Here is a 15,477-nt window from a genome sequence, read left to right on the forward strand (position 1 = left end):
GACGTAGCCAACACAAATCTCGCCTCTCGCGAGACTGGCAGTTACATTTGAAAACAGGCGGCAGACGCAGAAACGACTCGAGTTGTCAATAGCAAGTAAGAACAAACGGAAATAGCAATTTATTATTGATCTGTTATTTATTTACGAAATAAACTATATTGGCAATATTAATGCTTTTGTGAAACATATCATTCCCCGGTTTCCAACCTCTTTGGTACGTCTTGAGACGATGTTTTTCCTGTCCGCAGGGAGCTTGAGGAGTGGCGAGAAACGTTAGCCGGTTAGCTTCGTTAGCAAGCAAAAAAATGTTTTGCTTTTAAAACGGTTAATTAATTGGATAATAGAGGACTTTATGTGAGAACTATTCTAGCCGAAGAGGACGGGTGAGATATTCGTCTGGAATAGTGAAATGGTGTCATTTTTAAAGAAAGTTTCGCTAATAAAACTAGAGTTAGATAACCAACGTCGTTAATACTGTAGCTGCTACGACTATGGTAGCGAAATAGCGTTCCTAGGTAACTAAATAATGTTACTAGGTAACTAAATTAACGTCGAATAGCCACAAACAATGCTTGTTGTTGGATGTTTAACCCAATTTTCCGGTCACATACCTCGACTGTTTCCCTTCATTGTAGAATACGTTAACTAGGCTTATTGTCCTTTTGTTGTTGTGCTAACTAGCCAGCTAGTGTAGTTTAATACCTGTGTTTGAATGACAAGGTTGTAGCTGTCCGTTTTGTTTCTCCAGGAGAGAAAAGATGACTGGGGAAAGTGAGTTGGCGATAAAAGAGGCGTTTCAACGTGCTCAGAAAGGACACAACAACAAGGCTAAACTGGTGGCCAGTCTCAAGAACACATACAACAAGGTACAAACGCCGATAAACACACACAAACACCTGTAAACACACATAATGTACAACAAGGTACACACGCCGATAAACACACAAAAACACCTGTAAACACACACACCTATACAATCTACCAAATTTATTTTTAAAGCCATTCTTACATCAGCTGATATCTCAAAGTGCTGTACAGAAACCCAGCCTAAAACCCCCAAACAGCAAGCAATGCAGGTGTAGAAGCAGTAGCTAGGAAATACTCCCTATGTATACATACACACACACACACACACACACATACTGTACAACAAGGTACACACACACATGTTTAAATCACTGTTTCTGTTAATCCTCTTTATTATCAGTAAGAGAACCACCATCCTTACCCAACCTGCTTTCTGTGTGTCTGTCCTGTGTGTCTGCCTGTCTGTCCCCGTGTGTCTGCCTGTCTGTCCCCGTGTGTCTGCCTGTCTGTCCCCGTGTGTCTGCCTGTCTGTCCCCGTGTGTCTGCCTGTCTGTCCCCGTGTGTCTGCCTGTCTGTCCCCGTGTGTCTGCCTGTCTGTCCCCGTGTGTCTGCCTGTCTGTCCCCGTGTGTCTGCCTGTCTGTCCCCGTGTGTCTGCCTGTCTGTCCCCGTGTGTCTGCCTGTCTGTCCCCGTGTGTCTGCCTGTCTGTCCCCCGTGTGTCTGCCTGTCTGTCCCCCGTGTGTCTGCCTGTCTGTCCCCGTGTGTCTGCCTGTCTGTCCCCGTGTGTCTGCCTGTCTGTCCCCCGTGTGTCTGCCTGTCTGTCCCCCGTGTGTCTGCCTGTCTGTCCCCCGTGTGTCTGCCTGTCTGTCCCCCGTGTGTCTGCCTGTCTGTCCCCCGTGTGTCTGCCTGTCTGTCCCCGTGTGTCTGCCTGTCTGTCCCCGTGTGTCTGCCTGTCTGTCCCCGTGTGTCTGCCTGTCTGTCCCCCGTGTGTCTGCCTGTCTGTCCCCCGTGTGTCTGCCTGTCTGTCCCCCGTGTGTCTGCCTGTCTGTCCCCGTGTGTCTGCCTGTCTGTCCCCGTGTGTCTGCCTGTCTGTCCTGTCTCTAGTTAGAGGACAAGACATTGTTCCACGAGGAGTTTATCCAGTACCTGAAACATGCCATGATCGTGTACAAGAGAGAACCGGCTGTGGAGAACGTGATAGAGTTCGTCTCCAAATTCTCCACCAGCTTCCATACGCCTTCTGCCGAGGGAGGAGAGGAGGAGGATGAAGAAGAGGACGAGAACCCCTTCCTCAGTTACATGTTCAACTTCCTGTTGGAGGTAGGACAACTCTTGAGTCCCGAACTATCTCTTCTGTTCTGCATTGCTTTTAACCAGGGCCCTATGGTAGTAGACTAGGGCTGTGAACTATCTCTTCTGTACTGCATTGCTTTAACCAGGGCCCTATGGTAGTAGACTAGGGCTGTATACCATATACGTCTTCTGTTCTGCATTGCTTTAACCAGGGCCCTATGGTAGTAGACTAGGGCTGTATACCATATACCTCTTCTGTACTGCATTGCTTTAACCAGGGCCCTATGGTAGTAGACTAGGGCTGTGAACTATCTCTTCTGTACTGCATTGTTTTAACCAGGGCCCTATGGTAGTAGACTAGGGCTGTATACCATATACCTCTTCTGTTCTGCATTGCTTTAACCAGGGCCCTATGGTAGTAGACTAGGGCTGTATACCATATACCTCTTCTGTACTGCATTGCTTTAACCAGGGCCCTATGGTAGTAGACTAGGGCTGTATACCATATACCTCTTCTGTTCTGCATTGTTTTAACCAGGGCCCTATGGTAGTAGACTAGGGCTGTATACCATATACCTCTTCTGTTCTGCATTGTTTTAACCAGGGCCCTATGGTAGTAGACTAGGGCTATGAACTATCTCTTCTGTACTGCATTGCTTTAACCAGGGCCCTATGGTAGTAGACTAGGGCTGTATACCATATACCTCTTCTGTTCTGCATTGCTTTAACCAGGGCCCTATGGTAGTAGACTAGGGCTGTGAACTATCTCTTCTGTACTGCATTGTTTTAACCAGGGCCCTATGGTAGTAGACTAGGGCTATGAACTATCTCTTCTGTTCTGCATTGCTTTAACCAGGGCCCTATGGTAGTAGACTAGGGCTGTGTACCATATACCTCTTCTGTTCTGCATTGCTTTAACCAGGGCCCTATGGTAGTAGACTAGGGCTGTATACCATATACCTCTTCTGTTCTGCATTGCTTTAACCAGGGCCCTATGGTAGTAGACTAGGGCTGTGAACTACCTCTTCTGTACTGCATTGTTTTAACCAGGGCCCTATGGTAGTAGACTAGGGCTGTATACCATATACCTCTTCTGTTCTGCATTGCTTTAACCAGGGCCCTATGGTAGTAGACTAGGGCTGTATACCATATACCTCTTCTGTACTGCATTGCTTTAACCAGGGCCCTATGGTAGTAGACTAGGGCTGTATACCATATAGATTTATTTAGGTAACACCACACAGTGTGACGTGATAATGGTGACAGAGGACAGGTTGATATCTAGATTTATTTAGGTAACACCACACAGTGTGACGTGATAATGGTTACAGAGGACAGGTTGATATCTAGATTGATTTAGGTAACACCACACAGTGTGACGTGATAATGGTGACAGAGGACAGGTTGATATCTAGATTTATTTAGGTAACACCACACAGTGTGACGTGATAATGGTGACAGAGGACAGGTTGATATCTAGATTGATTTAGGTAACACCACACAGTGTGACGTGATAATGGTGACAGAGGACAGGTTGATATCTAGATTTATTTAGGTAACACCACACAGTGTGACGTGATAATGGTGACAGAGGACATATTTGTTTTGTGTAGAAAACTGAGTAGAATTTGAGTTACTTGTTTAACTGAATGAGCTGGGATGTCTGTCCAGGCAAATAGTTTGTCATAAAACCGTTAGCATTTAGCTAGCGTTCACTATGGGATTTTACATGTACTCGTTAGCATTGCTAACCTTCAGATTGAAAATGAAGTGTGTTGAGTGTCAGTGTTATCCCAGGATGGCACAAGGTCGGTAGAACTATCGGTATACGGCTCAGGACTATATGTTAGTATTTAGGTCGGTAGAACTATCGGTATACGGCTCAGGACTATATGTTAGTATTTAGGTCGGTAGAATTATCGGTATACGGCTCAGGACTATATGTTAGTATTTAGGTCGGTAGAATTATCGGTATACGGCTCAGGACTATATTTTAGTATTTAGGTCGGTAGAACTATCGGTATACGGCTCAGGACTATATGTTAGTATTTACCCTTTATACTGGCTAGGAGGCCTGTTGGGACACAGACAGCCTGTCACAGTATCTGATATAAACCAGGATCTTAAAGGACTGCTGTGGAAACTGTATTAATCGTTGTAGTCTGGTGATACTGGTGTCATGACAACACTACTCTGACTGTACCACTGGACTGATCAGGACATCTACAATGCCAGTAGTCAAGGTATTGATGCTACTTCTCTTGATGCTACTTCCCCCCCCCCCCCCCCCCTTCAGTCCCACAAGGCCAACAGCCACGCGGTGAGGTTCCGTGTGTGTCAGCTGATCAACAAGTTGCTAGGCAGCATGGCGGAGAACGCCCAGATCGATGATGACCTGTTTGACGGTATCCACCAGGCCATGTTGGTCCGAGTCACGGACAAGTTCCCCAACGTCAGGATCCAGGCCTCTCTGGCCATGGCTCGACTACAGGAACCACAGAACCACCAATGTCCCACTGTTAATGGTACTGATACTACAACACACTGTCAGGGTCCAGACCTCTCTGGCCATGGCTTGACTACAGGAACCACAGAACCACAAATGTCCCACTATAAATGGTACTGATACTAGAACACACTGTCAGGGTCCAGACCTCTCTGGCCATGGCTCGACTACAGGAACCACAGAACCACCACTGTTAAAGCCTCCACTCTCTCTCTCTCTCTCTCTGTCTGTCTCTCTGTCTCTGTCTACCTCTCCTCCCTCTCCAGCCTATCTGTTGATCTTGGAGAATGATTCCAACCCGGAGGTTCGTCGAGCCGTTCTGTCCTGCATCGCCCCCTCCTCTCTCACCCTCCCCAAGATCCTGAAACGTACCAGGGACGTCAAGGAGAGTGTCCGCAAACTGGCTTACCAGGTACATATATATACAGTGGGGAGAACAAGTATTTGATACACTGCCGATTTGCAGGTTTTCAAATACTTGTTCTCCCCACTGTATCTCTGATTGATGGATGTTGCACTCACTCACTTAGACCTGAACCCAGTTCAAACACACACTAAACTGGCCTGACAGACCTGAACCCAGTTTAAACACACACTAAACTGGCCTGACAGACCTGAACCCAGTTTAAACACACTAAACTGGCCTGACAGACCTGAACCCAGTTTAAATGTAAAGTTGTTAATGACTGTGTGTGTTTCAGGTCCTGTCAGACAAGGTCCACATCAGAGCTCTGAGTATCGCCCAGAGAGTCAGTCTGCTGCAGCAGGGTCTCCACGATGCCGCAGGTACACACACATACACACACACACTTGACAAGCCCGTAGAATAGGTCATCTGTTGACCTCGTCGGCTAGTTGGTCCGTTTACCTCGTCGGCTAGTTGGTCCGTTTACCTCGTCGGCTAGTTGGTCCGTTTACCTCGTCGGCTAGTTGGTCCGTTTACCTCGTCGGCTAGTTGGTCCGTTTACCTCGTCGGCTAGTTGGTCCGTTTACCTCGTCGGCTAGTACAGTACCTCTTAATGACATCACAATACCTCTTAATGACATCACAATACCTCTTAATGACATCACAATACCTCTTAATGACATCACAATACCTCTTAATGACATCACAATACCTCTTAATGACATCACAATACCTCTCAATGACATCACAATACCTCTTAATGACATCACAATACCTCTTAATGACATCACAATACCTCTTAATGACATCACAATACCTCTTAATGACATCACAATACCTCTTAATGACATCACAATACCTCTTAATGACATCACAATACCTCTTAATGACATCACAATACCTCTTAATGACATCACAATACCTCTTAATAATGACATCACAATACCTCTTAATAATGACATCACAATACCTCTTAATAATGACATCACAATACCTCTTAATAATGACATCACAATACCTCTTAATAATGACATCACAATACCTCTTAATAATGACATCACAATACCTCTTAATGACATCACAATACCTCTTAATGACATCACAATACCTCTTAATGACATCACAATACCTCTTAATGACATCACAATACCTCTTAATGACATCACAATACCTCTTAATGACATCACAATACCTCTTAATGACATCACAATACCTCTTAATGACATCACAATACCTCTTAATGACATCACAATACCTCTTAATGACATCACAATACCTCTTAATGACATCACAATACCTCTTAATGACATCACAATACCTCTTAATGACATCACAATACCTCTTAATGACATCACAATACCTCTTAATGACATCACAATACCTCTTAATGACATCACAATACCTCTTAATGACATCACAATACCTCTTAATGACATCACAATACCTCTTAATGACATCACAATACCTCTTAATGACATCACAATACCTCTTAATGACATCACAATACCTCTTAATGACATCGCAATACCTCTTAATGACATCGCATACCTCTTAATGACATCGCAATACCTCTTAATGACATCGCAATACCTCTTAATGACATCGCAATACCTCTTAATGACATCGCAATACCTCTTAATGACATCGCAATACCTCTTAATGACATCGCAATACCTCTTAATGACATCGCAATACCTCTTAATGACATCGCAATACCTCTTAATGACATCGCAATACCTCTTAATGACATCGCAATACCTCTTAATGACATCGCAATACCTCTTAATGACATCGCAATACCTCTTAATGACATCGCAATACTCTTAATGACATCGCAATACCTCTTAATGACATCGCAATACCTCTTAATGACATCGCAATACCTCTTAATGACATCGCAATACCTCTTAATGACATCGCAATACCTCTTAATGACATCGCAATACCTCTTAATGACATCGCAATACCTCTTAATGACATCGCAATACCTCTTAATGACATCGCAATACCTCTTAATGACATCGCAATACCTCTTAATGACATCGCAATACCTCTTAATGACATCGCAATACTCTTAATGACATCGCAATACCTCTTAATGACATCGCAATACCTCTTAATGACATCGCAATACCTCTTAATGACATCGCAATACCTCTTAATGACATCGCAATACCTCTTAATGACATCACAATACCTCTTAATGACATCACAATACCTCTTAATGACATCACAATACCTCTTAATGACATCGCAATACCTCTTAATGACATCACAATACCTCTTAATGACATCACAATACCTCTTAATGACATCACAATACCTCTTAATGACATCACAATACCTCTTAATGACATCACAATACCTCTTAATGACATCACAATACCTCTTAATGACATCACAAAAACAGGTTTATACATTTTTTTACATTTATATAAAAAATAAATACCTTGCATAAATATTCAGACCCGTTGCTATGACACCTGACATTGATCTCAGGTACTTCCTGTTTCCATTGATCATCCTTGAGGTGTTTCTTCAACTTGATTGGAGTCCACTTGTTGTAAATTCAATTGATTGGACATGATTTGGAAAGGCACACACACCTGTCTATATAAGGTCCCACAGTTGACAGGGCATGACAGAGCAAAAACCAAGCCATGAGGTTGAAGGAATTGTCCATAGAGCTCAGAGACAGGATTGTGTCGAGGCACAGATCTGGGGAAGGGTACCAAAATATTTCTGCAGCATTGAAGGTCCCCAAGAACACAGTGGCCTTCATCATTCTGAAATGGAAGACGTTTGGAACCACCAAGACTCTACCTAGAGCTGGCTGCCTGGCCAAACTGAGCAATTGTGGGAGAAGGCTTTGGTCAGGGAGGTGACCAAGAACCCGATGGTCACTCTGACAGCGCTCCAGAGTTCCTCTGTAGAGATGGGAGAACCTTCCAGAAGGACAACCATCTCTGCAGCACTCCAGGCCTTTATGGTAGAGTGGCCAGACGGAAGCCACTCCTCAGTAAAAGGCACATGACAGCCCGCTTGGAGTTTGCCAAAAGACACCCGAAGGACTCTCAGACCATGAGAAATAAGATTCTCTGGTCTGATGAAACCAAGACTGAACTCTTTGACCTGAATGCCAAGCGTCAAGTCTGGAGGAAACCTGGCACCGTTCCTACGGTGATGCATGGTGGTGGCAGCATTGTGCTGTGGGGTTGTTTTTCAGCGGTAGGGACTGGGAGACTAGTCAGGATCGAGGGAAGGATGAACAGAAGCGCTCAGGACCTCAGACTAGGGCGAAGGTTCACCTTCCAACAGGACCCTAAGTACACAGCCAAGACAATGCAGGAGTGGCTTCGGGACAAGTCTCTGAATGTCCTTGAGTGGCCCAGCCAGAGCCCGGACTTGAACCCGATCAAAAATTTCTGAAGAGACCTGAAAATAGCTGTGCAGCAACACTCCTCATCCAACCTGACAAGAGCTTGAGAGGATCTGCAGAGAAGAATGGGAGAAACTCCCCAAATACAGGTGTACCAAGCTTGTAGCGTCATACCCAAGAAGACTCGAGACCAACCATCCTCTATCAGTGGGGGGGGGGGGGGGGGGGTTAAACACCACACTGTAAAAAGAACTGCCGTCAACAGGACCTTGATAAGAAGACTCTGACGTGTTTGAGCAGGGCTGGATCAAAAGCCTGCACACCCAGCATCTCTCCAGATGAAGGGTTTATTACAGCAGCCTATCAGTGCAGTGTTTGGGGGGGGGGGGGGGGTTTAAGTGCCTTGCTCAAGGGCACAACGGCAGGAGATGTTATACATGGGATCAGAGAGCAGCAGCCTTCCATGGTCAATACCAGTGATAATAATGAAGGGTTTCATATGACACCATTTTCAGTCATGGTTTTGGCCCGTGGCGTTTGGCCCGTGGCGTTGTTGTTCGAACAAGGCGCAGGCGCGTCGTCCGGGTTTGGCCGGTGGTAGGCCGTCATTGTAAATAAGAATTTGTTCTTAATTTAACTGACTTGCCGAGTTAAATAAAGGTTAAATAAATGTAAAAATAAATAAGATCTAGCAATTTATTAGGGGGAGGAACCCCCTCTTGAACTCACCCTCCCACCCCCACCCTGCTATACATTTTCCGGTGTGTCTGTAACTCTGTGTGTCTGTGTTGTAGAATCGGTGAGGGAGGTGGTGCAGGTCCGTCTCCTCCCAGCCTGGCTGAATCTTCTCCAGGGTGATGTGTTGGAGCTGTTACACAAACTGGATGTAGAGAACTGCTCTCAGACCGCCCTGGACACACTGACCGCTCTGTTCACACACACACCTCAGGACCAGCTGCTCCACCACCGCCTTCAGCTGGACGACAGGTACACACACACACACACCGCCCTGGACACACTGACCGCTCTGTTCACACACACACCTCAGGACCAGCTGCTCCACCACCGCCTTCAGCTGGACGACAGGTACACACACACACACACCGCCCTGGACACACTGACCGCTCTGTTCACACACACACCTCAGGACCAGCTGCTCCACCACCGCCTTCAGCTGGACGACAGGTACACACACACACACACCGCCCTGGACACACTGACCGCTCTGTTCACACACACACCTCAGGACCAGCTGCTCCACCACCGCCTTCAGCTGGACGACAGGTACACACACACCACCGCCCTGCTCACTCACTCGCACACATACTGACCCCCCGTTGCTCACACACACGCTGGCTGGCTGGCTGTCTGTCTGGCCGACCGACTGGCCGTCTGGCTGGCTGGCTGTCTGACCGACTGGCTGACTGGCTGACTCTCTCACACACTGTGTCTCTCTGTAGGATGCTGGTCCCGGCTGGGTCTCTGTCCTGTGAGAGCGTGTTGTACTGGAGAGCTCTGTGTGAGTTCGTTAAGACTAAAGGGGATGAAGGAGAGGAGATGTTGGAGAAGCTGCTGCCCGAGGCTGCTACCTTCGCTGAATACCTCTATGGGTAAGACCCCCACTACACCCCATACATCACCCTGACTACAGGTAAGACCACTACATCCCATACATCACCCTGACTATGGGTAAGACCACCACTACATCACCCTGACTACGGGTAAGACCACTACACCCCATACATCACCCTGACTACGGGTAAGACCACCACTACACCCCATACATCACCCTGACTACGGGTAAGACCCCCACTACACCCCATACATCACCCTGACTACGGGTAAGACCCCACTACATCACCCTGACTACGGGTAAGACCCCCACTACACCCCATACATCACCCTGACTATGGGTAAGACCACCACTACACCCCATACATCACCCTGACTACGGGTAAGACCACCACTACATCACCCTGACTACGGGTAAGACCACTACACCCCATACATCACCCTGACTACGGGTAAGACCACCACTACATCACCCTGACTACATCACATATGTCAACTCCCCCTACCCTCTCCTGTATGTACCTCTAGCCAGTACCCCCCCAACCCTTTCCCAGGGTACATCAGCTCTGCTAGTCGTGGAATATATCAAATCCTTGGACAGGCTTGGTGGTATTGGAGGAGAGGTTTGGGGAAACACTGACTCAAGTCTGTCGTCAGTCTATAGGACCAGTATTTTAAGACTAGTCCTAGTGATATCTAGACTGGAAGCGTGTAGGTAGACTGTAGAGATGTTAGGTTCAGTACTCTGACAGACCATTGTGTCCACTGTCTCAAGGTAGGAGTTCTGATCTAGGATCAGTTTGGCCTGTTAGATTCTAGTTATATCTAGACTGGAAGCGTGTAGGTAGACTGTAGAGATGTTAGGGTCAGTACTCTGACAGGCCATTGTGTCCACTGTCTCAAGGTAGGAGTTCTGATCTAGGATCAGTTTGGCCTGTTAGATTCTAGTGATATCTAGACTGGAAGCGTGTAGGTAGACTGTAGAGATGTTAGGGTCAGTACTCTGACAGGCCATTGTGTCCACTGTCTCAAGGTAGGAGTTCTGATCTAGGATCAGTTTGGCCTGATTCTAGTGATATGGACCGGATCAGCACTCCTCCTCTGAGCCTCTTTGTGAATACAGTCCATTGTCTCCTGTCTGTTCTCTCTAGATATGTGAAGGGCCTGCCAGTGCTGTCTGCCAACCAGAGAAACATTGCTACTAGGTGTGTCCAGACAGTGTAGTAGTATTAACATGGTATAACTGGTATATGAAGACAGTGTAGTAGTGTTAACATGTTATAACTGATGTATACCTACATTAACATGTTATAACTGGTATATGAAGACAGTGTAGTAGTCTTAACATGTTATAACTGATGTATACCTACATTAACATGTTATAACTGGTATATGAAGACAGTGTAGTAGTCTTAACATGTTATAACTGATGTATACCTACATTAACATGTTATAACTGGTATATGAAGACAGTGTAGTAGTGTTAACATGTTATAACTGGTATATGAAGACAGTGTAGTAGTATTAACATGGTATAACTGGTATATGAAGACAGTGTAGTAGTCTTAACATGTTATAACTGATGTATACCTACATTAACATGTTATAACTGGTATATGAAGACAGTGTAGTAGTGTTAACATGTTATAACTGGTATATGAAGACAGTGTAGTAGTGTTAACATGTTATAACTGGTATATGAAGGCAGTGTAGTAGTGTTAACATGTTATAACTGGTATATGAATGCAGTGTAGTAGTCTTAACATGTTATAACTGATGTATACCTACATTAACATGTTATAACTGGTATATGAATGCAGTGTAGTAGTCTTAACATGTTATAACTGATGTATACCTACATTAACATGTTATAACTGGTATATGAAGGCAGTGTAGTAGTGTTAACATGTTATAACTGGTATATGAAGACAGTGTAGTAGTGTTAACATGTTATAACTGATGTATACCTACATTAACATGTTATAACTGATGTATACCTACATTAACATGTTATAACTGGTACATGAAGACAGTGTAGTAGTGTTAACATTATAACTGGTATATGAAGACAGTGTAGTAGTGTTAACATGTTATAACTGATGTATACCTACATTAACATGTTATAACTGGTATATGAAGACAGTGTAGTAGTGTTAACATGTTATAATTGGTATATGAAGGCAGTATAGTAGTGTTAACATGTTATAACTGATGTATACCTACATTAACATGTTATAACTAGTATATGAAGACAGTGTAGTAGTGTTAACATGTTATAACTGGTATATGAAGACAGTGTAGTAGTGTTAACATGTTATAACTGATGTATACCTACATTAACATGTTATAACTGGTATATGAAGGCAGTGTAGTAGTGTTAACATTATAACTGGTATATGAAGACAGTGTAGTAGTATTAACATGTTATAACTAGTATATGAAGACAGTGTAGTAGTGTTAACATGTTATAACTGGTATATGAAGACAGTGTAGTAGTATTAACATGTTATAACTAGTATATGAAGACAGTGTAGTAGTATTAACATGTTATAACTAGTATATGAAGACAGTGTAGTAGTGTTAACATGTTATAACTGATGTATACCTACATTAACATGTTATAACTGGTATATGAAGACAGTGTAGTAGTATTAACATGTTATAACTAGTATATGAAGACAGTGTAGTAGTGTTAACATGTTATAACTGGTATATGAAGACAGTGTAGTAGTATTAACATGTTATAACTGGTATATGAAGGCAGTGTAGTAGTATTAACATGTTATAACTGATGTATACCTACATTAACATGTTATAACTGGTATATGAAGACAGAGTAGTAGTGTTAACATGTTATAACTGATGTATACCTACATTAACATGTTATAACTGGTATATGAAGACAGTGTAGTAGTGTTAACATGTTATAACTGATGTATACCTACATTAACATGTTATAACTGGTATATGAAGACAGTGTAGTAGTGTTAACATGTTATAACTGATGTATACCTACATTAACATGTTATAACTAGTATATGAAGACAGTGTAGTACTGTTAACATGTTATAACTGGTATATGAAGACAGTGTAGTAGTGTTAACATGTTATAACTGGTATATGAAGACAGTGTAGTAGTGTTAACATGTTATAACTGATGTATACCTACATTAACATGTTATAACTGATGTATATTTGTATATAATCGAACACCTTTGGGATGAATTGGAAAGCCTACTGCAGGGCCTAATCGCCCCCAACATCAGTACCCGTTTGGAATGAGATGTTGGATGAGCAGTTGTCCACGTACCTTCTGGTTATGTAGTGTGTGTATAACATGTAGATATGTCAAGGTAGCCTGGGTGCCAGTCAGTTTGTGCTCTCTTGTCCACGTACCTTCTGGTTATGTAGTGTGTGTATAACATGTAGATATGTCAAAGTAGCCTGGGTGCCAGTCAGTTTGTGCTCTCTTGTCCACGTACCTTCTGGTTATGTAGTGTGTGTATAACATGTAGATATGTCAAAGTAGCCTGGGTGCCAGTCAGTTTGTGCTCTCTTGTCCACGTACCTTCTGGTTATGTAGTGTGTGTATAACATGTAGATATGTCAAGGTAGCCTGGGTGCCAGTCAGTTTGTGCTCTCTTGTCCACGTACCTTCTGGTTATGTAGTGTGTGTATAACATGTAGATATGTCAATATGTCAAGGTAGCCTGGGTGCCAGTCAGTTTGTGCTCTCTTGTCCACGTACCTTCTGGTTATGTAGTGTGTGTATAACATGTAGATATGTCAAGGTAGCCTGGGTGCCAGTCAGTTTGTGCTCTCTTGCCAACTCCTTATGGATTTTTCATGGCACTGAGTGTGAAGCGTTAACTCTTATTACTGTGTAATACCAGGTATATGAAGCGTTATTACTGTGTAATACCAGGTATATGAAGGGTTATTACTGTGTAATACCAGGTATATGAAGCGTTAACTCTTATTACTGTGTAATGCCAGGTATATGAAGCGTTAACTCTTATTACTGTGTAATACCAGGTATATGAAGCGTTAACTCTTATTACTGTGTAATACCAGGTATATGAAGCGTTAACTCTTATTACTGTGTAATACCAGGTATATGAAGCGTTAACTCTTATTACTGTGTAATACCAGGTATATGAAGCGTTAACTCTTATTACTGTGTAATACCAGGTATATGAAGCGTTAACTCTTATTACTGTGTAATACCAGGTATATGAAGGGTTATTACTGTGTAATACCAGGTATATGAAGGGTTATTACTGTGTAATACCAGGTATATGAAGGGTTATTACTGTGTAATACCAGGTATATGAAGCGTTATTACTGTGTAATACCAGGTATATGAAGCGTTATTACTGTGTAATACCAGGTATATGAAGCGTTAACTCTTATTACTGTGTAATACCAGGTATATGAAGTGTTATTACTGTGTAATACCAGGTATATGAAGCGTTAACTCTTATTACTGTGTAATACCAGGTATATGAAGCGTTAACTCTTATTACTGTGTAATACCAGGTATATGAAGGGTTATTACTGTGTAATACCAGGTATATGAAGGGTTATAACTGTGTAATACCAGGTATATGAAGCGTTATAACTATTACTGTGTAATACCAGGTATATGAAGCGTTAACTCTTATTACTGTGTAATACCAGGTATATGAAGTGTTATTACTGTGTAATACCAGGTATATGAAGCGTTATAACTATTACTGTGTAATACCAGGTATATGAAGCGTTAACTCTTATTACTGTGTAATACCAGGTATATGAAGTGTTATTACTGTGTAATACCAGGTATATGAAGTGTTATTACTGTGTAATACCAGGTATATGAAGCGTTATAACTGTGTAATACCAGGTATATGAAGGGTTATTACTGTGTAATACCAGGTATATGAAGCGTTAACTCTTATTACTGTGTAATACCAGGTATATGAAGTGTTATAACTGTGTAATACCAGGTATATGAAGCGTTAACTCTTATTACTGTGTAATACCAGGTATATGAAGTGTTATAACTGTGTAATACCAGGTATATGAAGTGTTATTACTGTGTAATACCAGGTATATAACTGTGTAATACCAGGTATATGAAGTGTTATTACTGTGTAATACCAGGTATATGAAGCGTTAACTCTTATTACTGTGTAATACCAGGTATATGAAGGGTTATTACTGTGTAATACCAGGTATATGAAGCGTTATAACTATTACTGTGTAATACCAGGTATATGAAGTGTTATAACTGTGTAATACCAGGTATATGAAGCGTTAACTCTTATTACTGTGTAATACCAGGTATATGAAGCGTTAACTCTTATTACTGTGTAATACCAGGTATATGAAGTGTTATAACTGTGTAATACCAGGTATATGAAGTGTTATTACTGTGTAATACCAGGTATATGAAGCGTTAACTCTTATTACTGTGTAATACCAGGTATATGAAGCGTTATAACTGTGTAATACCAGGTATATGAAGTGTTAT

The 15,477-nt window shown here is 42.8% G+C and overlaps 1 protein-coding gene across 1 annotated transcript in view; it reads left to right on the top strand.

Moving 5' to 3' along the window:
* LOC109876996 (condensin complex subunit 3-like) overlaps window positions 1–15,477 on the top strand; it is a 55,091-nt gene continuing 39,614 nt past the window's right edge. The window contains 8 exon segments of the mRNA XM_031821308.1: window positions 1–95; window positions 749–866; window positions 1,911–2,126; window positions 4,396–4,624; window positions 4,872–5,017; window positions 5,307–5,391; window positions 9,185–9,377; window positions 9,851–10,000. Coding sequence (XP_031677168.1) covers window positions 759–866; window positions 1,911–2,126; window positions 4,396–4,624; window positions 4,872–5,017; window positions 5,307–5,391; window positions 9,185–9,377; window positions 9,851–10,000 — 1,127 coding nt within the window. The 5' untranslated portion in view covers window positions 1–95; window positions 749–758.

The sequence above is a fragment of the Oncorhynchus kisutch genome, unplaced genomic scaffold (assembly GCF_002021735.2).
Source record: "Oncorhynchus kisutch isolate 150728-3 unplaced genomic scaffold, Okis_V2 scaffold3960, whole genome shotgun sequence".
Taxonomy (NCBI): Eukaryota; Metazoa; Chordata; class Actinopteri; order Salmoniformes; family Salmonidae; genus Oncorhynchus; species Oncorhynchus kisutch.